Genomic DNA, 24105 nt, shown 5'->3' on the forward strand with positions numbered 1-24105 from the left:
GGAAAGAGGATCGTGGAAAAACACCAACGATGTTCAGTAATCTCAGCAATTACTTTTCATGCGCCCAATTTGATACATCAATTCTATCGCGGCCCCTTCTCTTCAACACGTCGCACCTCCATACCCCCGATTTCAACAGGCGGTTGTTCAATTTCCACAGGTTCGTGTTTGTATGCCACCGCTCCTGGTCCCAACTCCTGAATATGCTTTGCGTGGACCTCATACGGTGTCACGCTAGTAAGCTCCGTAGAACCCGACATCTCTCGTGGGCGTGACGAATGCCGTCTCCTCATGATGAAGAACACCGCTAATCCAATCATTATGCCCAGACCGATGCCTCCTCCAACTGCTGCTCCTGCTATCGCGCCCGTCGACACGCCTGAGGAGCTTGGGGGAGGTGGTATGGACGACAGTGTCGACGTCGACGTAGGCGTAGGCGTAGGCGTAGGCGTGGACGTGACAGATGGTGATTCACCAATGGCGCCGGCGTCGCAGAAGTCGATACTGTAGTATACGAAGGTCGAGTTGTAGCAGTCGATCGGTTGGATCTCTTCTTGGAAGCCGGAGCATATGTCGACGGTCGTATCGTTCATGTAAATGGTGACTGCGCGCAATGTCAGTATGCCATCCTCGTATCCATCTTATCGCGAAGCAACATACCTGTGCATCCCGGGTCCAGGCCGACGACCTGGAAGCTCCCATAAGGGCCATTGCGCCTGAGATCTGTACAGGTACCATTCGGATAGCCGTTTGGACCCTCTAAACCTCGCAATGACTCTCGGCAGTTATCGTCCTCGAAGAGGGCTATCTGACTTGTCGCGAAAACACGCGCTGCGAGTGCGGTAAGGAGGAGTAAGAGAAGGTTATGCATCATCGCGTCGGCGCGCGGTACTTTAGCCGCAAATTGGCTTTGGCGGGGCGGCTAAGCAGACAACCAGAATACGAGGGCGCCGGTTCATCTCATAGCTGTTATAACTACAGCTGGTGTACGGAGCTGACGACCACTAACATGTAAGGCAACCTGAAGTTAGTTGCCCAGCTCTTGGGGGTCGTATCCATCATAGCTTCACAGGCCGGACCACTCCTTTCCTGACCTGGCATGCAGGATGCGGCATGGGTAACGTAGGCAGCGAATCGAGGCGAGGCTCCAAATTGCATGAAAAGCCACGCTGTGTTCCTGCGGGCCCACAGTGCGGCTGAGGCACAATATCTTTTTCAGGGCTATTAGCTGTGCTGCTGTATCACAGTGGATGCTACCTGGTTGTGTGCGGTGATCGTCCTCTGAGATGTTGCTGTTGTCGCGACAGCCTGCGCGCGTGCAATGAGCCCACAAGTAAGACGACCCCTATCATCGTGGATTAATAGCCGCTTCAAGTATACAACGAAGGATTGACTGTTCCCGCAGATGGCTTACTGATGGTCTGTAAAGGAGCGCCAAGTTGGCTTGGGAAGAATGCGGGTACCCGTTCCGCGGCGAAAATTTGGGGGCCACGGAAAGAGCCGTGGGGCCATGACTGTGACATCCATCCAATCCTCCAGGTCGCACTGCAGGAGAGCTACGCACAACACCATCTTCGATACTAAGATTCTACCATGTCTTCGGGGAAGCAGCCAAGGATCCTTCTGTTTGGTGCCGGTAGCGTCGGAACAGTGTATCTGTACCTGCTCAGCAAGGTAGCCGCGACCACCGCCGTCTGCCGCTCAAATTATGAGGTCGTAAAGAAAGATGGCTTCACCATCAATTCATCGATCTTCGGTCAAAACCTTCATTTCAAACCCAATGTAGTCCGAGACTGTGGAGAAGCAGCGTCACAATCATCAGATCCATTTGACTACATCATCGTCTGCAGCAAGGCTATCCCGGATACGGTACCGAAGCTCATCGCTCCTGCCATCACACCTGGACATACGGCCATCGTACTTATTCAGAATGGTGTCGGTATCGAAGAAGAATACTTGAAGGCATACCCAAACAACCCGATCATCAGCGCTGTCGTCTATATGCCCGCTACCCAACGGCCAGCCGGCGTCATCAAACACGGTGAAGTCGAGAAACTCCAAGTGGGAGCCTATCCATCTTCCGCACCAAGTAAACGGGCTAAAGCTTTCACGGAACTTGTCACAGCAGCCGGTGCTACAGCGGAATTCTACGAGGACGTTCAGCACAAGCGATGGATGAAACTACTCGTCAATGCATCCTGGAACCCCATGTGTGCTCTCGCTCTGAGCAAAGACACAGATATTCTAACTGCCTCGGAAGAGGCGGACGGTGTTGTACTAGCTGTGATGCTTGAGATTCGCGACATCGCAGCTGCGCATGGCTACGAAATCACGCGCGAGCAGGTGGACAACCAGCTTAGCCGGGCGCAAGCCAGGATCCCTACGAACGCTGGTATTGAACCTAGTATGCTTCAGGACGTTCAGTCGAATCGGAGAATAGAAGTAGAGGCTATTGTGGGCAACCCCGTTCGCATGGGCAAGGAGAAGGGTGTGGCGTGCGTACGATTGGAGATGCTATACATCCTCGCAAAAGCTTTAGATCTTCAGATCGGACGGAGGCCTTGAAGTCGGAACTGACACTGCGATATGGATCTGTAGGTAAAGTCTCGTCAACTACTCACCTTCCGGCTTTGACTGGATATTACTTCTATGGTCCTTCCCATCGACTTGAGCGAACGCCATGCTTCATAGACACCTTGATCCGGGGGTCTCTCCTTCTAATGGGACGATATCCTAGTCAAACACATCATTTGTAGCTGATGATAGCGTTCTGGCGAATAGCGCGTCTTGTCGCTGTCCCTTTCACTTCTCGTCCACCGCCGGTATCGCGCCAAGTCTTCCGTTTGTTCAGCGCTCCGCACCGCAATTCGCGACTCACCACCGCTTTTTCAGAATAACTCGTCGTCATCTCCACGGTGACCAACAATAGGCACGGACCCAGCCACAATAGCAGTCAAAATATCTTTCGCCCACACACAAAGCGATACAAACCCTCAAAACACCCGTCCTGCTTCATTGCTCTCAGTTTCCAAACCAAACACTCCAATCCTTTTCCATCGCAGCTACCAACACAAGCTCTTCTATTTGACGATACCCAAAACCTCATCATACCCTACTTTGCGAGCTCACCCGCCGCACGCTATACCGACAAGATGCGCACTGTCACCATCGCCCTTCTTTGCTTTCTCTTGCTAGTAGCCCTCGACATCGGCCGCATCGTCGCATCATCTGAGTTCTTTTCGCTTGTTGTTCGCCGCCTCCAAATCGTCGTCTCGTACCTATACTGGGAGATTTGCTGGGAAGTCTACTATCAGTTCACCCACAACTTCGAAGGAGTTCCCCTCTACCTCCGCTTCATCTCACTTCTCATCTGCGTCTACCTTACCTTCGCCCTATACGTATATATCAAGTATACCTACTGGATAGGCCCTCATCCCGAGGCCGACCAAGACGACCTCCATCATCCTATCGAAAAGGGACAATCGCAAGAGACGAAGCTCCCTGTCACTCCTACCATCGCTCACACCACACCGCCGCCCGTCTCACACTACCGCCTGCAGAGCCAGTACCTACAGAGCCAGCGCCTCCTTCATATCCACCGCCGTTCGAGTTCCCCTTCACCAACTTCCGCGGCACCGGTGAGTCGTTCGCACACTCCGATCGACGCGACCCGACATACTATTCCGTATCGCAGCTATCGACTTCTTGGGCAAACACCCGCCGCAAAGAGCGCGATCACTGGCGGTCTGCACCTAGACAACCATCACCAGCCTATGGGTCTACCGAGCACGAAAAGGTCGCCGCAGCACCTACCATACCGAAGCCAGAAGTGGCTCAAATCACTACGAAGTCGACAGCGACTACCACGAAGGACCATGTAGTCATTGCACCTGCCCATAAGGTTGTCGAGCTACCTATCACATACCTCCCGGCCCCGCCACAGCCATCCCTCGAAGACCTTGCCAGGTCGACCATGAGCAACCTGGCTAGTCAAGCACCTACCCTTGAGACTGCGATGAGGGGTTTTCTGGTTGCTGCCAGTACCGGCACTGAGTACATGTCGTCGGCAGACGCGATTTGGACCTTGATGGCGAGTGCCGAGAGCGACCTGAAGCCATACTTCGTGGGCGGTATGACCATGGAGCAGTCATCCCTTATTGGCTGGAATGCCTCTATCGTGGAGTTCTGGAACTACTTGGTGCCTGAAGGCGCTTCCATTCAAGAGAGCCAGGAACTGATGGTTTTCCTTGCGCTCTATCGTCAATTCGCCAACTACCTTGGGTTGAAGGATTGTCTCCAAGACCTCATCATCATGAGGCCCGAGCCTCCCGCGTCAAGTACGCAAGACCCTCCAGCACCCAATATGGGGACGCTGTCCGCCATCCCCACCACCACTAAGTACCTCCCCGCTCCTGCCATCACGATCGCTCCGCAGCCGCAACAGGCACCGAGTACCTCCGCGCCTATCCAACAGGCACCTCCCCAGCAGCCGATAGTGCCCCAAGGTGCACCAGGCCTCATTGACTTCAGTAAAGAAGATTGGTTTGGTCTGCCAGATGATCAGCTCAAAGAGCTCAAATGGAGGTCATTCAACTGGCCTAATCAGAAGGCCGCCAGCTTGAAGATATGGCACTACAATGTACTGGAGCTCACCCAGTTACCTACACAACACCCAGAGTTCATCATGGCCTCATATGTGAAGGCAGAACTTGAGAAAGCGGCACCCCTCCTAAAACGCGCTTCAGTCGTGTTTCGACTCCAAGGTCGTAGATGCCCGTGGCCTGGTGACCTTGAAATGGCACCATTGATAGGCAGCATTACGAGCTGCATCTCTCGAGCCACGGAGATGACCAATCAATGCCAAGAGATTGCAGATTGGGACTCTCGGGATGAATGGTACAAAGCCTGCCAGTACCTCCATGAGAATGTCTTCAAAGACAAGAGGGTCTGGGCATCGCTATGCAATCGTTACGACTCCGATGACCCGGATGAGAACGACAAGGAGGACAAGACTGGTCCTCTCAGGCGGTTGTGGGAGAAGATGTCGCCCACATGGCTTCCTGACATCGCAAAGCGTTGAGCTGGACGCCAACGTATATATCTTACACCACTACAGCTGTCATACCGACAGCCTCACAGCATTCGAATGCCTCCTCGGTAGTTCAAGCCATTACAAACTTCGCCCAATGCATGGGTTGTATTTCCCAACACTCCTCTTGACTTTTCAGTTATAGATAGAATGAATCAATGTCACCATAAAGAAGAGTTACTCCAAGTGAAATGTGTATTAATGCTCACTCCCTATCTAAACCAATCGAAAGAAGATGTTGTACATGTGTCTAAGAAACCAAGGCACGACCATCGTTGAGGATATACATTATTCGCGCCATGCCGAATGAGAAGCGACGAAAGGCGCTTATGCGGAGGGGGTAGCGGGAGCCTCAGCAGTGGGGTTGACGTCGGAGCAGATGAGAGCCTGGCCGAGGATGGGGATGAGGCAGCACTTGGCCTGCTGGCCGGACTCAGCGCATCCGTCGATGAACTGGTTGATGCTGGTAGGGGTGGTGGTAGCTGAGAGAATGTTAGTGATCATGTCTTTGATAGGTGAGGATGGGAAGGACGTACGAGGAGCGCAGTCCAAGTTGGCGAGGTTCAGGACATCGGTAGCGCAGCATACGGGGTTGCCGGAAGAGCAGAGGCCAACCTGGCGCTCGTCAAGGGGAGCAGCGAAGGCAGCGGTGGCGGCGAAAGCGACAATGGCGGTGATGGTGAACTGCATTTTGAAGGTTGGTTGGGTTGGTTGGTTCTTGTGAAAGAAGGAAGTGTTGTTTGGAAGTGGTGTTGTAGAGTTGTTGATGTGAGTTGAATGTGTTGGATGATGTTCAATTGTCGAGGCATCGTTGCCCTCTTTATACCTTCTCAGTCCTCATCTTGTTCAAGGTTCATTCCAAGTACACGCTTCATTACATTGCCATCGTCATCAAACACCGGCATACCCAGGCTACGATCGTCATCGACGCCAGGGGAATTAGCTGACAGCCGGGAGCGCACGTCCATAACGGTCAAAATAACGGTGACAGGTCCACCTGGCGTCCCCAACTTCTTCATGGCGAGTCTGCACCTGGCAAAGAATGACGTCGATCTCAGCTGGTTTGGCTCTGTGGTACCTGGCTGATCATGCTGACTGGTTGGTACCGAGGGTGGAGTATCCGTTAGGGCTGTTGATCTCGAAACCTGCACGGCTGGAGTTGCTGTCGCATGAAGAATGGATACTGTGGAACGTAGATCGATATCGGAGGTATAGCCATTCAGGGCAGGGATCAGATGTCGAACGCGAACATACTTACACATTGGGCATCTTTTCGCTGCCCCTGGCGCGTACATTTGCTGCAGGGTGTCCTGGCTGTATGCACGTTGTCCACGTCAAAGCCTCTCATAGGGTTTTGTGGCTGCCCCAGACTATGCCATAGGGTGGTCGGACACCCTCCACGAGTTGAGGCTTCAGCGCCAGTGACGTACCCTAAGCTGGGGTACCGGCTACCGGAGCGCTCGTTCACAGGCGCTGCATAAGGCTCATCTCCGAGCCTCAAGTTCACCAAGTCAAACGCTTGTGGGAGTGGTCTGAGTGCGCGTAGACCGCCTGAACGGCACTTAGCATGGAAGTGTATTCATGCGAATGTGAGAATGTGTACACGATTGTCGTCTTGCTTTGACCGATCGACTTGGTGGAGGCGATGCTTCATCGTCACCCACACCACGCGTTCATTCCAACCTTGAAAATCTTTCTTTAACAACCGGCAGATATACCAGAGCTGACCCATGACAAGGTGTGGCAAACAGCTGTCAAAGAACTCAAGCGCCTCAATACGCCATCCGATGATGCTAGAGGTAGGTGTGACGAAGTCCAGAAAAGCGATCGAAACGTGGGGCTAAGGGGTTTAGCAAGGGTCATGGCGAATGAGAATCTAGAACCAGCTTCCAAGGAAGCCCTGTAGCACGGTGGAAAACCTGGTGATGGTTCGGCTAGCGTTTGATATAGCACAAGGATGGGAATCTATAGGTACTCACAGAGTTCAAACGACAAAAGCTGTCAAATTGTGCGAATTGTCCTAAGGCTGACATTTACATCCGTAATCTCCGTTAGAGTTTGGATGAGGCCATTCGCAGACATCTGGTCAGCACAACGAGACCCGCATTCGGTCCTAAACGACGAAAGAAGGTGCATTCCTCAGGAGACGTTGTGAAAATGTATGGAACGGAACGTTGCATGCCCAGGCGGCCGTTAAGCCCCACTTGAGCGCGCCTTGCCTGATCCTGGCGTGACAGCCCGAGCAGCCGACCTCGCTTGCATCGATCTACGTCACAACAAAGACCCGGTTCCTGACAACGCAGCAAGATCTGAACAAGTCGTGCAGGACGATTTACATCATTTTGCTATCGAGCAGCCAATCGCGACAAACACTTCATTTAACTGAAGTGCATTCTTTGAGGCGAAACGCATTCTTCCACGCGATCCTGCCATCCTATTTACGCGAGGGCGGCGAGGCTGATGGCCTAGTGCGTGTGGTGGCGCAGGGTCGACGAAACTCAGGAGCGGACGTGACAGCTCAAGGCGGTAAGTACAGCACATGCAGCGCGTAGTTGAAGGGCCAGAAGCAATGCGACGCCATGGTACTGAGATGCTCGCGCATTGCGATGGACTGTGGCCATGTGCCAGATGTGCCAGGGACATTTGCGACACACCAGGCAGGAAGGGCACGGCCATGCTCCGAAGCTCTTCGGCACTCGCCAACAGTCACCGCTCTCCTCATGTTGTTCTAGAATGACCACAGGGTCAGATTCTAATCGACCTCTGCAGTCAGACTGCTACTACAGACAGCACTACATTCGACGGCGTGAATGTCAACTTTGAGTTTGATTGATCTGGCGCTTGGTCGGGTCTACAAACGCCACGATGCCGCTACGGCGCGACTAAGATCTCGAACCAACACCATAGCAAAGTGGACGACGATAGCCGATTACAGACTACAGTAGTAGCATCTGACCGCTTATTTGACAATTCTAATAACCTTTTCGGCGACTACCAGAGTACATGTAGAGGTTTGTAAATGGCGTCCTTCACCGCTATTCAAACTGTACTTATGGATACTGATATCCTCCATACTTACTGCGCTTCTTGCTATAGAAACAGCTCTGCTCTCTTTCTTTCGGTCAACATGGCTTGCAAAAAGTGCGAGTGAGGTTTCGTCAGCCTTATATTCTGCTTTCAACCACACTTGCCTTTGCAAGTTCCGAATCGCCATCGTTGTACGGGCGACTCCAACATTGTGAATGAAGGCGCCGCAAGACCCATCGCTGAGGAGCTTGCATCCGGTCGTGATCACATAGTTATACACCTGACCTAGAAGCCTAGATACGATAGTCAATACCTAGGTATGCAGATAAGCTAATGGGCCTACCTAGGTACCCTGACTTATCACTACATCGCAACGAAGAATACAGTAGGATGAGCTTGACAAACGAGTACTGCAGCTGGTTTTGAGGTCCCGAAGCTCTCTTTACATGGGCAGCTTCTGATTGGGATGTCGAGCATACCTACCTAGGTAAGCACTCAAAAGTACCTAGGTAGGATACGTTTTATGCACACTGCAACAATCCCATCATTGTGATATTCTGTTCCGCGTCCATACCACGACCGCGCTGACATAACGCCATATTATACCAATGGATCTGAGGCGTAGTCGAGTGTTTGAATCGATTCGGGCCGTTATGAGTCGCGCTCGCTGATAGTTCTGTGCCCCAGCTTTTTTGGGTCACGTGAAATAGGAAATAGGTCTAGCGGCGCTCGGCAGGGTTTGCCCGCCTTCTCATTCGGAGCTATACGAGCTGCGGCAGCACCAGGTACCGCCATCGTCGCACTCAGGCACCCCACCCATTACAGAACGCTAACATCGAGCGCTTCTCTGCCTCGAATCGGCTCACACCATGTCGGGCCTCAACGAGCCACAGACCTTCCTCGCCAAGTACACCTTGTACAAGCGAGCCACCGAATACATTGCAGGATGGATTGCCGAAACCGCCGCGTCCATCGGCTTCGAAGTCAAAACAAAAGAACAAAAACAGACAAAGTCGAAATCCAAGTCGAAAAAGGGCGCGGGTAGGAAAGGCAACCAGAATGCGAAAGGTGGAGGTGGTGGCACAGTATACCAACTCGGAGTATCGGACTTTGTACCCATGGCAGAAGCGATAGCAAAAGCTGGAGAGGAAGCAGAGTCTGAGATTATGGTCCCTGTTGCTTTATGCAGGCACTTCAGTCGCGCCATTCAGACACGTCGGAAGGTCTCGCAATGGTACAAGGCGAAAGTCAACCCGGATACGAATAGTGACCTGCGGCACGAATACTTCATCAAGGTTCTCGAGGACACTTTCGCATCCCTCAAGCCATTCCTTGGGTCGGGTGGACCAGAAATCGCACGCAACAATGGTTCCGCTATTAATGTGGCCGACTTATCGTCACGCAATCGCTTCGCGGGGCTGACCGTCGATGAGCTTGTGGCACTAGCCGACGAGGAAGATATTGCTGAAGATACACTCCCTGACGTATCTAATGTCACGATCGAGGAAGCTGAGGAAGACAAAGAGGACGACTTCTGGATTGCTGTTGCGCTTATGCTTCAGGAACAACAGGACATGAGGGAGGTGGTCCGTGACAACTGGCAGAAATACAAGAGCGGCAAAGTCGACTTGATTGTGGCAGCCATGACCACGGATACGGCTATTAAGCTTGCTCAAAGTGCGGAGGCGAAGTTCGACTTGCTAGTAACACGACCGAAGAAATATCCAGTCACTGAGTATCCGGTCTGGACGCTCCCCGCCGTTCTTTTTTACAACAACCACGAGGATATGCACAAGTGGTCTCTCGCGGAGATTGCAAAGCCTTCCACCAGGCTTGGCGTTACCGCGGACGCCCAGAGTGAAGCACATTTCGACTTCTGGCCGGTCTTCGCTGGTTTGAAGTTCTACCTCCACAAGCACATGACAAAAAAGAACTCGATTCCGCAAGTGATGCCGAAGGACTTCGGCGATGCCAACATTCACAATCGAACATTCAGAGCAATCGAACTTGCCCAAATCATGCGGATCGTCGCGAAAGCAGCCAAACGCCCACCACTGCTGGATATGGTCTCCAAAGGTCTATTGGACATGTTTACCGAGCACAAGATCCCAATGTGGCTTACATATGGCGTCCAGCTTCATTTCGACTCGCAAGACATCATGGGCGAGATGACCAACCGACCGCATTTTGAACTTCAGGTCTACCTTAACCACCTAATGGGAGTAGAACAGGCCATTACGAATAACTGGGAGGATCCGATGATGCCAGACAATATCCAAGATGAATGTTACAAACCTTTCAGAGAGGCATACAACGACATCAGTCCCTGGGCCAACCATGACGGATTTGCCGAACAATGGCAACAGCTTGCGCAAGATCCAAAGGTCAATGGACACCCCATCTTCGGGATGATGAAGAAAAAAGCGTTCTACATATATAAGCACCATCCTTTGCTCAACGGCATGTTAAAGTACCACTTTCTCGTTCACTGGCACGCAGCTGGCCTGTCACACGAAGCAACTTCATGTTCTCTTCTGTTCATGGCTCATGTTTATATGGGGACACAGCTGAGGAGCCCTTCCGACCCAGTGTGGCCCGACATGGAGTTCATGCTCTTCAGCCAGGATCCCCGATACGTGTTGATCAAGAGACCACCCGAGTCGCCCGAGGAAGCACGGACTCTCTTCGATCTTGCTACTGGCCAGCCCACGCTCAAGCAGGTGCAATCATATACCTTTGATCGTCTGGACCTTAGCCGTGGAGATCTAGGCCGGCCTAGATATGATCCCACTAACAAGTCTCGACTGTTCAGAGATGCAACCGTGTTTGGAGAGACTGTCTACTTGCCGCGCGGTGCTAGTGGCTGTTGGATCAAGAAGATACCCGGTGGAGCCTTTAATGGGAGAATCGACACCATTACTACGGCACTTCTCGAAGCTTCTGCTCCTGATGCAACCCGTGGCCGTCTCGCGCGCGCGATGCAAGCCTCTCAAGAGCAGCAGGGACTACAACTGGAGCCTATTAACGGCAGAGACGGACTCACATCTGTTGCTATTCTGCAACATTTTGCTTTCTGGCTGCAGGCTGACTTGCCAGATCTTTATTTCAACGGAACGTTGATGCAGCGGCAATGCTCGGATACGTGGAAAGCCATCTACGCAGCGCTCGAGAACGACCCAGATTGGGATCCGTCTTTCTCAGAAACCGGACGATCGCCGCAACATGCAGCGAATACCATCATTACTACGTCCCTAATCGAAGGGAAATATCCTCGGTTCATGGACATAGCGCGCAGAGCGATGCGCAATCATCTACGGCAACAGGAAGAAAACTATGAGTGCGCACAAAGCGAGGTATGCTTGAAGGATTTGACGAAGTACCACAAAGGAGCCGCCAGGCTCTTTACGGATGATGGACCTTTGAATGTGGACAACTTGTACAAAGGTTGGTCGCAGGAGCACAGACAACAGAGGAAGCATAATTTTGCGGCCGCTGCCGCACAGGCCGAGGTCACAGCTGGGAATGCCGATTTGCAAGAGATGTTCCAAGCACGGGCGATGCAAGCCATGAGTTCGATGATTACGGGCGGCGCGGCTGACCAGTGCATGGTGATGTAACGCATCATCGAAATTTCAACGTGTTTTGCATCGCGCGTAATCACCCTATGCTTCGAACCTTTAGGAATGTCACGCTTCTCAGTATGCAAGCTGTTATGGTGACGTTACGTGAAAGACATTACCCAGCATCCTCGACGAGGCAGCACCCTGAGACTAGCCGTTTTGGGACGGCTGCCTGAAAGCCACAACATAGTAAGGAGTTGCAGCCTTGCTCACGGGCTCTTGAAATGGAATATAAAACTCACAGTAAGACGACATGAATATGACATTCAGATACATCGCGACGTCTCTTGACAAAATTTGACGTTATATTCCTATTCCTGCACAACATCACCGAAACACTCTACCAACGATCCTCCAATCGCATCAAAATGGCACCAATTTCAACCCCTCTCAATATCACTAATGTCGCAGACGGGGAAACGATCCATCAGGTATGGTGCAATTCCTATGTTGACCGTCTATAACTAACACGTACGACAGCGCTGTCTCCTAGTCACGGGTGCCTATGCGCTTACCGCTGCTGAAGGGAGTTACATCCATGTTGCTACCAAAGGTGCAAACAAGGCCGACTCCTTTCCCGAGCAGACGTGGCCGATAGCAGGCGGTAACTTCAAGGCTCTCGTTATGCTCTCGCCAGGGCAGAACGTCTTGGAATTTGCCTACGTCTGCAATGACTGCCTTGAACACACCATCGAGTTAAACGTCAACTACATCCCGCTCTTGCAGTACCCGCCTCTTCACCTCGCTGTCATGGTCGCCGCAGACTCGCCATGCCTCATCGACTGTCCACCTTCAAAGGCTGCGGGGATTTCTTCGACGCACTCAGACCTTGATGCAGCTATCGCCAAGCTGCGCATGGCGGCTTACATGTGGCAAGCTATGACCGCAGAAGATTTGAGGCTGCAAGGTGCTGGGCGTCGATCTTTCAGGCTGGATGAGGAGTGGGCCGCGGACACGATCAGTCGCGACTTCCTCAATGCGCGCGTTGAAGAGGCTCTCGACAGAGAAGGTGCCATGCGATCGACTGCCAAAGTCAACGTTATTCGCTCTTCCAGGACCATCAAGGAACTCCGTAATAAAGAGGTCGCGCAACAAAACCCTACTGCACGTCGTGACAATGACTTGTTCGACTGGTTTTTGGATGCGCTCAAGGAGCAAGGAGGCCCCTTCGCTTCCGATGCCCGACCCATCGTTGCTGGGTTGATCTTGGACTCACACTACAGCATCTCGCATAAGCTGATTCTCGGACACGCAGCTCTGGGTTGCCATAACCCTGACGGAATCTCACTGGGTATGTTCGGTAGCCACCTGACCTACTCCTGGCCGCGCTTCTTGGAAGAAGTCACAGGCTGTCTCACAGACGTCCGTGCACCTGGAGACAAAGTAGGCAATGACAACGGCCAGTGCAACACCATGTGGGAAGCATGCGCCATCGGCCAAGGCGCTTTTCTTCATGAAATTGGTCACGCATTCGGATCGCCCCATCGCTCTGGCATCATGGAGCGTGGATATGCGCAAGACTGGCCCAAGAACTTTCTCCCCAAGACCGCGTACTCTGGCCATCTCAAAACAGAAGGCCTGGTCGTGGATCCTCACAATACACCTAACAATGCCCGTTGGAATCTAGCTGATGCGCTCTCATTCCGCATGCTGCCTCACTTCCGCCTGCCCATCGACCCCATCATCAGCGCCGAAGAACGACATGCTTCGCCCGAGGCCCACGCTGAGCACACTGACGATGAAGGCCCGACTAAACTCGTCATCAGTTCAAGCAGCGGCATCGTACGCTTTACTTTCAACCGTACAGAGACATCCCAGCCCCTCGGCTGGACTCACAACGCACCGAAGCGCATTGAATATACGGAATCATCTCTCGAAGAGCGTTTTGATAGATCCCAAGCCCTCCATCTCAACATCCTCGCCTACAATGGAAAGGAGACCAACATCGGCAACGTTTGGAAGCTCCTCGCCAGCAGATCGTACATCCGCATCCCAGGCTCCGAGATCCGACTCGCCAAGCGCCTAGCCTTCCCCGATGAGTCCGATACTCGTAGGTACGAATGGGCGCAGCTTCTCCACGAGAAGGGCAAGGATGGAAATCTGCACCGCGCCGTTTCCATCGATCTAAGGGTCGGATGTCTATGGGATGGCGGCGTGGTGAAGTATGGAGATGGCCACACGAGTCACTGGGGGCCTATGCGTACATACGGCCGCAAACACCAGTTCGGTGGTCACGCTTCCGAGAAGTTACGCCTTCCCGAGGGAGTGGAGATTAGTTCCGTCGAAGTCATCCCTAGAGATGGTGTAAGGCTACATCTCAGCGACGGCACCAGCGCCGGCGAGCTCAACGCGAGGCGTGACTCGGACATTGTGAGGCTGACACCCAACCCTGATGAGATTATTGTGGGGTTCTTTGGCAAGAGTCAGAGGGGAGGTTTCTGCGGCGTCGAGGAGTTCGGAATCATCACTGTGAAGAGAGATGTGGGGATTGCGGGGTTGCCGGACAGTGTGTGGGACTTGGATGAGTTGAAGAACACGAGTGGAATGGATGGCGATGAGGATGGGGAGGAGGAAGAAGACCGATACAGCGACGATGATGAGGACGAAGACGAAGAGATGGACTACGACGATGATGAGTGAGCGCGTCAGTTTGACCTCCTGAGGAGCCCAAAGTGCTTCGTTATATCGAGGTGAAATGAACATCGTACTTGAGCGCCGCAATGTGGTAATATTAGTGTACCTGTCCCAATTTCTCCACTTCTAGACGTGTAAGCGAATCGATCCACAAACCAGGCTGCCTCATCAGGAATAAGACTACTCGATATATACCGAGATATCCATGCAATTCACACTTAATGTAAGTCCAATCATGTACGACGATGTGGTGGTGGAAAGACACAGTGGCAACGAGACGAGGGTTTTCGGCTCAAGACCGAGTAGTCTAGCTTAGCCATCAGGCGAATCAACCCCAGATCACATGAAAAGTCAAACACACCCCCGGATTCTGCAAGGAGAGTCCGGCGAGCGTTCGGCTGGGTCCCGGCTCCCATGTCTCAGCGCAACGGTAGCACCACATTTGGGCTCGTCCTGGAGTGCATAAGGCTGAAAAACCTGGGGTCTAGTCTTGTGCTACGTTCGGTACGTGACTAATAGTAGGTGTAGGTTTCGACGTTGAAGATGATACCCTGGTGTGAAAGCTAGTTATGATTGCGCCTGCTGTTGAGACTTCTTAGCCGCGTAAGATGGTAGGCTCCATCGTATTCTTGTATGCGTTCTGGACGAATAGTCGGTATCGACAGCTCGCTCCGCTGGCTGGTCGCTTCCACTGGCCGTGTAATAGATGTAGGAACTGGGCTCTCACGATGTGAAAGTCGCGCGAACCTCGCAACAACACTACCTAAGTAGAGCATTATGTGCTTTCACGCCATGCAAATAAGAGTCTGCGGCATTTGACTCAGCATGACCAAAGCAAGCCTCTACAACCACCGGCTGGGGAAAGGGGTGAGCTGAATGCGGTGACATGCGACGGAGTCATGATAGGCCTGACGAGGTTTCCCGATGGATGAAGTCTGACACGCTCGCCGCCAAGGCCGTGACCCGACGAAGGGCCGGCCCTCTCGCTATTCCCGAAACGCGTCGGCCGCCACAAAGTTCCCCAAAAAAGATACTGCTAAGCTGCAGAATTTTTCTGCTGGGAACATACGGAACGGCAAAGCTACACATTCCACACGGTAATCCCGCGATAAGCATTGCCGCTTGGCCTGTCGCGCTCAAGGCGACGCGAACTGGCGGCGCCGACCCGCTCGTAGCCGACGTGATCCTGGCTCGAAAATTTCGATCATGCTACTGTCACGGTTCAACTTCTGCATCTTGCGCGGCAAAACGACTCTGTTGCCCGCCAAGTGGACCGACGATGAAAATTTGGACGGTCGACTGGCTTTCCAGAGCGTGGAGTACGCCGACGGCTAACATGATGGCTCATGGAGTCTTGCGCCATGACTCCACTTTCTGGAGTGGTGGGTAACCGTGGTTTGATTGAAATATCGTTTTCGTCCCTGGCTCTTGCGCACTTGACATCTATCGTATACATCACAGCTTCGTCGTTGTTGTTCTTACTTTGAACCACAAGCCCCACCCAGGGTCCTTCGCCAATACCACCACCAATATGGCATCCGCCTCTGAGGAGATCACGCCCAAGATGGACCAGCGGTCGGACAAGTCGGTCCCGCACTCTTCGAGCGACGTCGAGAAGCAGGCCGCACCCCCCAAGGATGAGCTTCAGCGCAAGCTTTCATCCCGACACTTGCAGTTCGTGGCCATCGGCGGTACTGTAGGAACCGGCGTCTTCATTGCTAGCGGAGGTTCCATCGCTACTGCTGGTCCTGCTGGCGCGCTCCTGGCTTACGTTTTCGTCGGTACTCTGGTCTACTCCGTCATGCTCAGTTTGGCTGAGATGGCTACCTACCTGCCTATTTCCGGTGCATTCACACAATACGCTGCCCGCTTTGTCGACCCCTCGTTAGGTTTCTCCATGGGTTGGATTTACTGGTTTTCGTGGTCCATCACATACGCACTCGAACTCACCGCCGCTGGACTTATCATCCAATGGTGGGACTCAGATCTCAGCATCGGCATCTTCATCACAATCTTCTGGGTACCAATCACCGCCGTCAACTTCTTGCCCGTTGACATTTTCGGTGAATTCGAATTCTGGTTTGCTCTCATCAAGGTCGTTGCCCTTGTCGGTTTCTGGATCTACGCCATCTGCATGAACGCTGGTGTCGGCGCACAAGGCTACATTGGCTTCCAGTACTGGAACTCTCCCGGTGCTTTCGCTCCATACCTTGCCGAAGGCCCTGTTGCCAAGTTCGTCGGTTTCTGGGCTGTCCTCATCCAGGCTGGTTTCGCATACCAGGGTACTGAGCTCTGCGCCATTGGTGCTGGAGAGTCCGCGAACCCTCGTGTCACCATGCCTTCGGCCATCCGAAAGACCTTCTGGAGCATTTTCACCCTTTTCGTCTTCACAATCTTCTTCGTTGGCATTCTGGTCCCCTACGACAACGAGGCTCTCCAGATTGGTGATACCAACGCCGGTTCATCTCCTATGGTTATTGCTTTCCAGCTTGCCGGAGTCTCCGCTCTTCCCGATATCTTCAACGCCATCCTGCTTACCGTCGTTCTCTCAGCCGCCAGCTCCAACGTCTACTCTGGTAGCCGTATTCTTGTCGGTCTTGCGGAGGAGAAGTGTGCCCCTGCTTTCCTCAAGGCTACCAGCAAGCGAGGTGTCCCATACTGGGCGACCTCAGTCACCGGCGCCATGGGTCTGCTTGCCTACATGAACCTTAGCGCCAACGGTGGAGAAGCTTTCAACTGGCTCCTCAACATCGTCTCCGTCGCAGGTTTCATCGCCTGGACTTGTGTCTTGATCTGCCACATCAGCTTCATGCGCGCACTCAAGGCTCAGAACATCGACCGTGACACCCTCCCATTCAAGTCATGGGGTGGCCGCCCACTCGCCATCTACGGTGTCACTTTCTGCGCCATCATCACCATCACCCAAGGTTTCACCGCCTTCGTCCCATGGAGCGTTGAAGACTTCTTCATCGCATACATCAGTTTAATTCTCTTCGCCGTACTTTACATTGGACACAAGCTCGTTACCAGGAGCAAGTTCATCAACCCCGCCGAAGCCGATCTCCTGAGTGGGAAGTTCGAGGACGAAGTTAGCGAGACCTGGGAAGAATCTTCCGCCAGTGGCTGGAAGAAGATGATCAACAAGTTCTTGTAAACATTGCTTCATGGCAACAAAAAGTGTTTTGGATTCTATTCGATCCGATAGCATAGCGCAGCGTTTGGGGCATAGCATTTGCACGGCGTTTTTCATTTCTAGCGTTTAGGCCGCGGCAGATACCAGTGTTAATGTTTACTCTTCATACTTCAAATCTCTTTGATCTGCACATGGTGAACTTGTTCAGGTTTATTACATTTGCTGATCTCTCAACTCTTTGTGGCTGTGCACTGATCATCTCAGCCATATCGAGTCTGTCCTTTGATCAACACCGCCACACTGTGGCTATGCTTGTTTACTGAGATGATCATCTTAACGATGGAGTGAATCACTCGGTGTACAACACACACTGAGTTCACCGATCCGGGTCAATACCATCGTCATCAGTCCTCGTAGTCCAGTGCATGGACTTGTCGTGTCAGATGTAGAAACTTGATCGCTGTGGCACACATGCGGGGTGACGTAGCGGGCGCCTTAAGCTTAACCTGCAAGCAGAAGATTGTGGTGTTGTGAACTCCATATTGATTTCCGAATGCCGTGGTATCGAACTCCAATATCATACAATAACATGCTAACATGACTCCATCGCTCAGTAAAATGTCGTGACCACACCAAACTCCGCCTCTCTCCTCCCAATATAATGATAGGCACCGTGCTCTCAACCCGCATAGCTCCATCTCGCTCGCGTCGTCTAACCCCAGAGTCTTACAACCTCCACAACGCCCAGACCCAGTGCAGTGATCTGCAGAGCGCGACTTGGTGAAAGCATGTCGGACGCCGCGCTTTCGGTGTTGTTTTTTCCACCAGTGCCTTTTCCACCCTTGCTTCCTCCTTTGCCGCCGCTGCTGCTGGCTCGTTCTTCGAGTTGAACTTCTGGCATAACTAGGGTGTCGCGTGCGGCAAGCGCTTCGCGGAATTGGGCGCGAGATCCGATGAGTTGGGTTTCAGCTACCGCGTCTGGGTTGGCGACGGGTGCTGGGCTGGCGAGCGCCATGGTCGCGAGGAGAAGAGTGGTTGCTGCTGTGTACTTCATGGTGGTGATGTTTGGGGTAGATTTGCAAGCTTGTAGTTTGAAGATGGAGAGTTGTAAAGGGGGCAATGGGTTTTAGGTAGGGTTTTATAGACTGATGAGTAGATCAAGGGTGACTGGTTGATGTATGAGCCGCCGCAATGAGTCTTTGGTGTAACCTTGAGGCAGATTTGATAAGTTGTATGCACATGGAAAGGAGGCGCGACGCATCGCATTTATGTATTCAGGCCACAAGCGGTGTGCTTCATGAATTACGCCGTGGACGCCTTAACGCTGTACACAGCCTGCGCGCGCAGAGTAAGATCGCCAACACAGCCTGCTTTCAGCTTGACGCGATTCTGGTAATGGTCTGTGACGTCGTGAGGGTGTTGGACCAATTACAATCGTTGTTTAGCCAGCCATGGAAAAGCGCGAGATTGGGCTGACGGCTTGGCTTTCTTGGCGGTCAGCTGAACAAGGCGTTCCGTCCCGCTCTTGGTCGCCTGTCTCGAGAGCTTGACAACCTCCAAGGACTTTCGTCATTCCTGTTTCTCTTCTAGGTCAGGAACGCAGCCAAGGATTCAAATGTAGTACTGGTAACATAAGCTTCGCTGGACTCTTTGTGCCAAATGAAGCTCACGTTGCCTGTGCTATGTTCGCAAAAGACTTGCGAAGTCACCACTCAGCCATTCATAGTATCCCGACAGTATGAATCGACATTGCAGCATTTGAAGACGGTATGCGAGATGGGAAGCCGTACGGAGGTTTGTAAACGTTGTCTAGATTATACATAGATGACTAGCAAGAGACTTGTGTATGCGATCCGTATGAACCTGACAGATCATGTTTGCTGTCCGATGTGAACTGATCCTTGTCCTGGCTTGAGGGTATGTGTTCGAGGCGAACGTGTCCTGCTTCGCGTGGCTTGGACGAGGAAGAGGGAGAGTTTCGCATCGCGTTGGGGAAGAACTGCCGTGCCATTGGACGAAGAGCAGCGATGCTGACGGAGATGATTCCCAGACTGCACTCGCCTACCGACATAATTACGCACTCGACACTCTGATCTGTATATTTGTTAGCTCTCATGTTCGAGTGGAATAGCCGACATCAATGCAATTTCTGTTGGTGGCAGGTATAGCAGTTCGTGCTCTGCTTACTGCATCCAAAGACACCCTCCATCATGATCCTCAAACCGAAGGAATACTTACAGGTAACATCCAGGACGCGTAAACGATCCAAGAAGGCAATACGGACAATGCCCAATATGCTTGCGCTATCAAACGTCAGCGAAGTTCGATGACCTGCCGTCTACACATACCTTGCACCTCCTGCCAGTAGCACACAGAGAACGATTCGTTGCCTTTTTGGCATGTTCAGCCTCCAAATATGAGGTATAGGTAACGCGCAAAGGAGGAGATCCGTCGCGACATTAACGGCGGAGCTGGCGTATAGATAGGTGACGTAGTCGACGCACACTGGTTCGAGGGTGAAGTCCCACGCTCCTTGGACCGGACGGCATTGGAAGATGGTGACGAAGATTCCTAACAGTACTTCAGCACATGTCACGTGTCGGTAACTGTGGCTTGTCTTACCCGAAATCCATAGACCGACGATGCACACAGATATCGCGTACATCCAGATGCGGAAGGTCTTGTCGTGGATGAAACGCAGGTACGACGATATGATGGCGATCTTCGTCAACGCAATAGCAAAGGCGTATAGGATTTGGCAGATGAAGAGATACTATAGCGCGTTAGTTGTGACAGCTCAATAAGCCCATTTTCAACATTCATGACGATCGCCATATCCATAATACGACACCCAATGAAAGCTTGGCACCTACCAATATACAGTCCTTCAAAGTGTCGAAGAGTGTCAACATGGGTAGGAGCCAAATGTGTCGCCCGAGGCCATATTGGGTCGCTAACATATCGTTAGCTGGATTCCACACTCGAAATACTTGCTGCTTACCAGCGATACACACTGCAGCCAGAGCAACAGTGAAGATGGCCGCGCAAATGATAAGGACTGTCATATATCAGCTGGGACCTTTGTGAGGGAATAGGTTGGCCCGTACAATCGTCTATGAAGATATGGCCGACGTATTTCGCTCTTGCGAAGAGGCGGAGACCGACAGTCAACACCACCAGAGCGATGAAGACTGCGCATGTTATCGTAAGACTGTTGACCTTCGAAGTATGGTCGCTGAAATCGAATTGGGTGATGTCGACTTCTATGCCACCGAAGAAGACAGGGTCTGCGTTGGGGTTGGAGTTCTGGCTTGCCATAATGCAAGGTCTCAGTGGTTTCAATGTGAAATGAAGGTAAGATCCGCAACAATCTGTGTAGAGGAGCCCGAAGGCATATGAATCCACGTAGAGGTCGGGCCGCAACCGGCGTAGTCTTACGGGGGCGAGTGGCCTGTGGGATATGCACGATGAATGCGCAATAGACCCGGTGGATCCCCTTATTATCTCTCGGTCAGCCGTTGTGTGGCGTCTTTCGTCAGGACTTTGGGCGGTAGTATTAGACTCTTCCATCAGACCGGTAACCCTAACTGACGTGCGAAGCTAGCTCTTAATGCCAGAACATGCAATCCGGAACGAAAAACAACATTCCTTCCAGACCTTTGGATCTCTGGTGTTTGGTTCCAGGCGCGCCGTCGACGTATCATGGTTCTCTGCCAACCTCTGCCATTGTATGGTTCTGTGTCGCCAGATCACCTCTTCAACATGCAATTACTCAGACGATTATCGAAGGGATTCCCCATTCAAATGTCGCGCTATTGAAGAAGTGCGGGTGTGCCGCTCTGCGCTAGCTGATGGCCTCTTCGTCCCCATCACCTGCAAGGGCAGGCGCAGGCACCAATCTAGCTGATCGACCATCCAGAGGAGCCGCACCAGAGTCTATCAGATTGATAGCATGCCTGTAGGCCACGGAAGAGACCCTGTGGCATTCATCCCGCGGAAGAAGCTGATGCAAGTGTATGGGCGCACCGCCAAAGATCGATCTTAGTCCACCGTGCTCTCGAGATGGCACAATATCCTATGCGGTAATGATGACTGCCTTGGGGATGGCTGAAAGTATAATTCATGTCGATCTAGTTTCTTCCCCCTAGGAGTTCTCGACCGGCTTTGTTCCGCGGGCACTACGGTGGTAGTGATACTTTCCATGGCCCCTGCTTACTCAGACAGCAATAGCGAATCAGCAGCATCCCGAGGCATCTGTCCCTGTACATAGACCACGTGCTAATGTACTCAAAACTTTGGGTGTACCGTAAAATCTCACAGTAGATGCGTCCCGCAAAGCGATTGCGAGAGCTGCAGTCTGTAGCCCGGTCCAGAGTCCAGTCAGACGCGCGGCGTCAAAGATTTCGCTGATTTTCTTGCTTGGGCAGCATTCGGTTTGTATGATCGGTTGAGAGGAGGAGCATTTGCATAGAGCGAGCGACGGCGTCGAGGCACGTTGAACGGCGTGCAACGCGATGGGGCGGGGAGGCTGGAGGGGACACCGCGGACGGGACGGACTCGCTTCCGATGGCGCCGACATGTGGATCGCACACGCTTCGCAGCACTGACTCGAACCATCTCCTCGCCGTCAGGTCGCTGTTTTTCCTCTAAAGAGATAGGTGTCATACATCTCATGGCAATTTGCGCGCATTTCCATGAACCCAATATCGTGAACCTAATCGGCGTGATCATACCTAGCGATGCCTGAGACCCCACGTGTTGTGCAGCGGCTTGTCCATGAATGGCAAAACTTTCGACTTAGGCCCAGCATCGACAATTCCAGTTCCTGGGTCAATGTCATTAGCCCTGCATGATGTAGCGGCTGGCCCGTGAATTTTCCTTAGTTCTCAGGAGCTCCTGCATACATACATACCTACTGTGCGCAGCCCGAAGCACACCACTACACAAAAGTCGCCACGCAGAAATGATATTCATTCTAAGGGCAAGACAATTCCAAACTTTGGTCGAATGGATCGGTAGTTGATGACTACGCGGCGATGGCCTCCGCAGCTTGGCGAACTCGACAGCACAGCGGAGCCCCGATGGACGCGTCTCCCATCTTACATGGGAGCATCAAAGTCATTGGCCTATCGAGACCCAACATCAAGGCACGGAAAAGTCAGGCCTGTAGCAGGTAAGGCCAAGATGACAATTGACCGAAGTTTTCGTGAGGAGACGAGGCTGAGCCGGCGGAATCGACGCGCTATTAGGACCGTCTGCGAATGAGCGATGGGTGCCGCGACTCTGCCGATGCTTGAACGCGAAAACATGGATGAGGTGTCGTCGTCGATGCCCATTGTCCTGGGACATTGATGTTCATATGTAAGTGGGGTGTAGCAAGTGCAAATGATTTTGGAGATAATCTCAAAATTGGTCACTAGAAGCTCACATTATTGTACAACTGTCGCCGTGCGCTCTGGCAGTCTTCTTACTATACATTTACCATCGTGATATCCGCCATGTCGACATCCACAGATCCGACTGTGCCGCTCCCGACTGAGACAGAGAAAGACCGCAAGGACAGGGACGATGATGACGATGACGACGTGAGCTCAACTGCACCTGCTCCAACTCCAACGCCGCCAACACCGGGTCCTCCTGGGAGACCATCACCGGCCGATGCATCACAATCTTCACAAACCTCTCTTCCTTCTTCAACCTCGACGCAAGCCTCTGCTTCAGCGCCCGCAGTTCTAGAATCCGGAAATGGCGGTCTGGGCGTTGGCGCGAGCGCTGGTATCGGCGCAGCAGTCGCCGTTGCTGTCATACTACTTCTACTAGGCGGCTGGTTTTGCGTGCGTCGAAGGCGAGCTGGAATACGCCGGAAGAGCACCCTGTCACAAAGTTCGTACGACTTGGAGAATGCGACAAAGGGGAGCGAATGTGGAGCCCTCGGGCCAGCGGAGATGGAGGCTGGGTGTAATAGCGAGAAGAGCGCTTCTGAACTCGCCAGTCCTGTTGTTCCCGTGGAGGCCGTTGGTGACCGTCGACTCTTTGCTGCAGAATTACCAGGTTCCGAAGTCCTTCCAAACGACGAAAAGAAAGGCACTGGGGAGCGGCTCTTCCCGGACTCGCCAATCGATGACGAAGACGACCAGTACCACGTCGATTCGAAGAGTATCGAGGATAAGAAAGCGTCGTGTTGACGGTCCGCTAGCATCTCATGTCGTTACGAAACAAAATACATTTTTTCGCGCTTTCCTAACGGGGAAGCCAATTTTGGAAATTTCTCTCTCTCAATGGTTGGTGTACTCGCGATGACCCGATGGAAAATGGACATTTGGAGGCGGTGATACTGGCGAGCCGTCCTGCGGGGTGTAGTCCCTCGACAAGCGCTGCAACGGCGAGACTCCACCAGGAGAAGCCTCAGGTGGTGAAACCATGAGTAGCGGTACGGGAGCACGTACGGGTTCGGTGGTACGAGTCCTTGTATCCGGCTCCAGTGCCATGCTCCAAGTCCTCCATTGCTCAAGCTTCCGAACGTACAGTTCTTCCGCTTCTGACGTGGCGTGAATGTTGCCATTTCCCTCTACTTCTTGCGCAGCAGTATCGCCGTGCAGTTC

The 24105-nt window shown here is 52.6% G+C and overlaps 10 protein-coding genes across 10 annotated transcripts; 6 read left to right on the forward strand and 4 right to left on the reverse strand.

Annotated features, from left to right (window-relative positions):
• Positions 1–83: 83 nt before the first annotated feature.
• Positions 84–593, reverse strand: J4E79_001749 (uncharacterized protein; the record flags this gene model as incomplete). Its single annotated transcript, XM_049350655.1, has 1 exon — positions 84–593. One exon carries the CDS (start codon positions 591–593, stop codon positions 84–86), a length of 510 nt encoding a protein of 169 aa, XP_049214494.1.
• Positions 594–1593: 1000 nt separating this feature from the next.
• On the forward strand, positions 1594–2565 carry J4E79_001750 (uncharacterized protein; the record flags this gene model as incomplete). The annotated part of the gene is made up of 1 exon (XM_049350656.1): positions 1594–2565. The coding sequence occupies one exon, from the start codon at positions 1594–1596 to the stop codon at positions 2563–2565; it is 972 nt and encodes a 323-aa protein (XP_049214495.1).
• Positions 2566–3152: 587 nt separating this feature from the next.
• On the forward strand, positions 3153–5080 carry J4E79_001751 (uncharacterized protein; the record flags this gene model as incomplete). Its single annotated transcript, XM_049350657.1, has 2 exons — positions 3153–3638; positions 3695–5080. The coding sequence occupies 2 exons, from the start codon at positions 3153–3155 to the stop codon at positions 5078–5080; spliced, it is 1872 nt and encodes a 623-aa protein (XP_049214496.1).
• A 336-nt stretch (positions 5081–5416) lies between these two features.
• On the reverse strand, positions 5417–5779 carry J4E79_001752 (uncharacterized protein; the record flags this gene model as incomplete). The annotated part of the gene is made up of 2 exons (XM_049350658.1): positions 5417–5571; positions 5626–5779. 2 exons carry the CDS (start codon positions 5777–5779, stop codon positions 5417–5419), a joined length of 309 nt encoding a protein of 102 aa, XP_049214497.1.
• A 3206-nt stretch (positions 5780–8985) lies between these two features.
• On the forward strand, positions 8986–11733 carry J4E79_001753 (uncharacterized protein; the record flags this gene model as incomplete). Its single annotated transcript, XM_049350659.1, is given in 2 exon segments — positions 8986–11469; positions 11482–11733. 2 exon segments carry the CDS (start codon positions 8986–8988, stop codon positions 11731–11733), a joined length of 2736 nt encoding a protein of 911 aa, XP_049214498.1.
• Positions 11734–12104: 371 nt separating this feature from the next.
• Positions 12105–14376, forward strand: J4E79_001754 (uncharacterized protein; the record flags this gene model as incomplete). The annotated part of the gene is made up of 2 exons (XM_049350660.1): positions 12105–12167; positions 12217–14376. 2 exons carry the CDS (start codon positions 12105–12107, stop codon positions 14374–14376), a joined length of 2223 nt encoding a protein of 740 aa, XP_049214499.1.
• Positions 14377–15901: 1525 nt separating this feature from the next.
• Positions 15902–17524, forward strand: J4E79_001755 (uncharacterized protein; the record flags this gene model as incomplete). The annotated part of the gene is made up of 1 exon (XM_049350661.1): positions 15902–17524. The coding sequence occupies one exon, from the start codon at positions 15902–15904 to the stop codon at positions 17522–17524; it is 1623 nt and encodes a 540-aa protein (XP_049214500.1).
• Positions 17525–17907: 383 nt separating this feature from the next.
• J4E79_001756 (uncharacterized protein) lies at positions 17908–18557 on the reverse strand (the record flags this gene model as incomplete). The annotated part of the gene is made up of 2 exons (XM_049350662.1): positions 17908–18009; positions 18234–18557. The coding sequence occupies 2 exons, from the start codon at positions 18555–18557 to the stop codon at positions 17908–17910; spliced, it is 426 nt and encodes a 141-aa protein (XP_049214501.1).
• A 1284-nt stretch (positions 18558–19841) lies between these two features.
• Positions 19842–20821, reverse strand: J4E79_001757 (uncharacterized protein; the record flags this gene model as incomplete). Its single annotated transcript, XM_049350663.1, has 2 exons — positions 19842–20276; positions 20636–20821. 2 exons carry the CDS (start codon positions 20819–20821, stop codon positions 19842–19844), a joined length of 621 nt encoding a protein of 206 aa, XP_049214502.1.
• Positions 20822–23001: 2180 nt separating this feature from the next.
• J4E79_001758 (uncharacterized protein) lies at positions 23002–23688 on the forward strand (the record flags this gene model as incomplete). Its single annotated transcript, XM_049350664.1, has 1 exon — positions 23002–23688. The coding sequence occupies one exon, from the start codon at positions 23002–23004 to the stop codon at positions 23686–23688; it is 687 nt and encodes a 228-aa protein (XP_049214503.1).
• Positions 23689–24105: the final 417 nt, after the last annotated feature.

This window comes from Alternaria viburni (genome assembly GCF_023758015.1).
Source record: "Alternaria viburni strain BMP 2772 chromosome Unknown scaffold_3, whole genome shotgun sequence".
NCBI lineage: Eukaryota > Fungi > Ascomycota > Dothideomycetes > Pleosporales > Pleosporaceae > Alternaria > Alternaria viburni.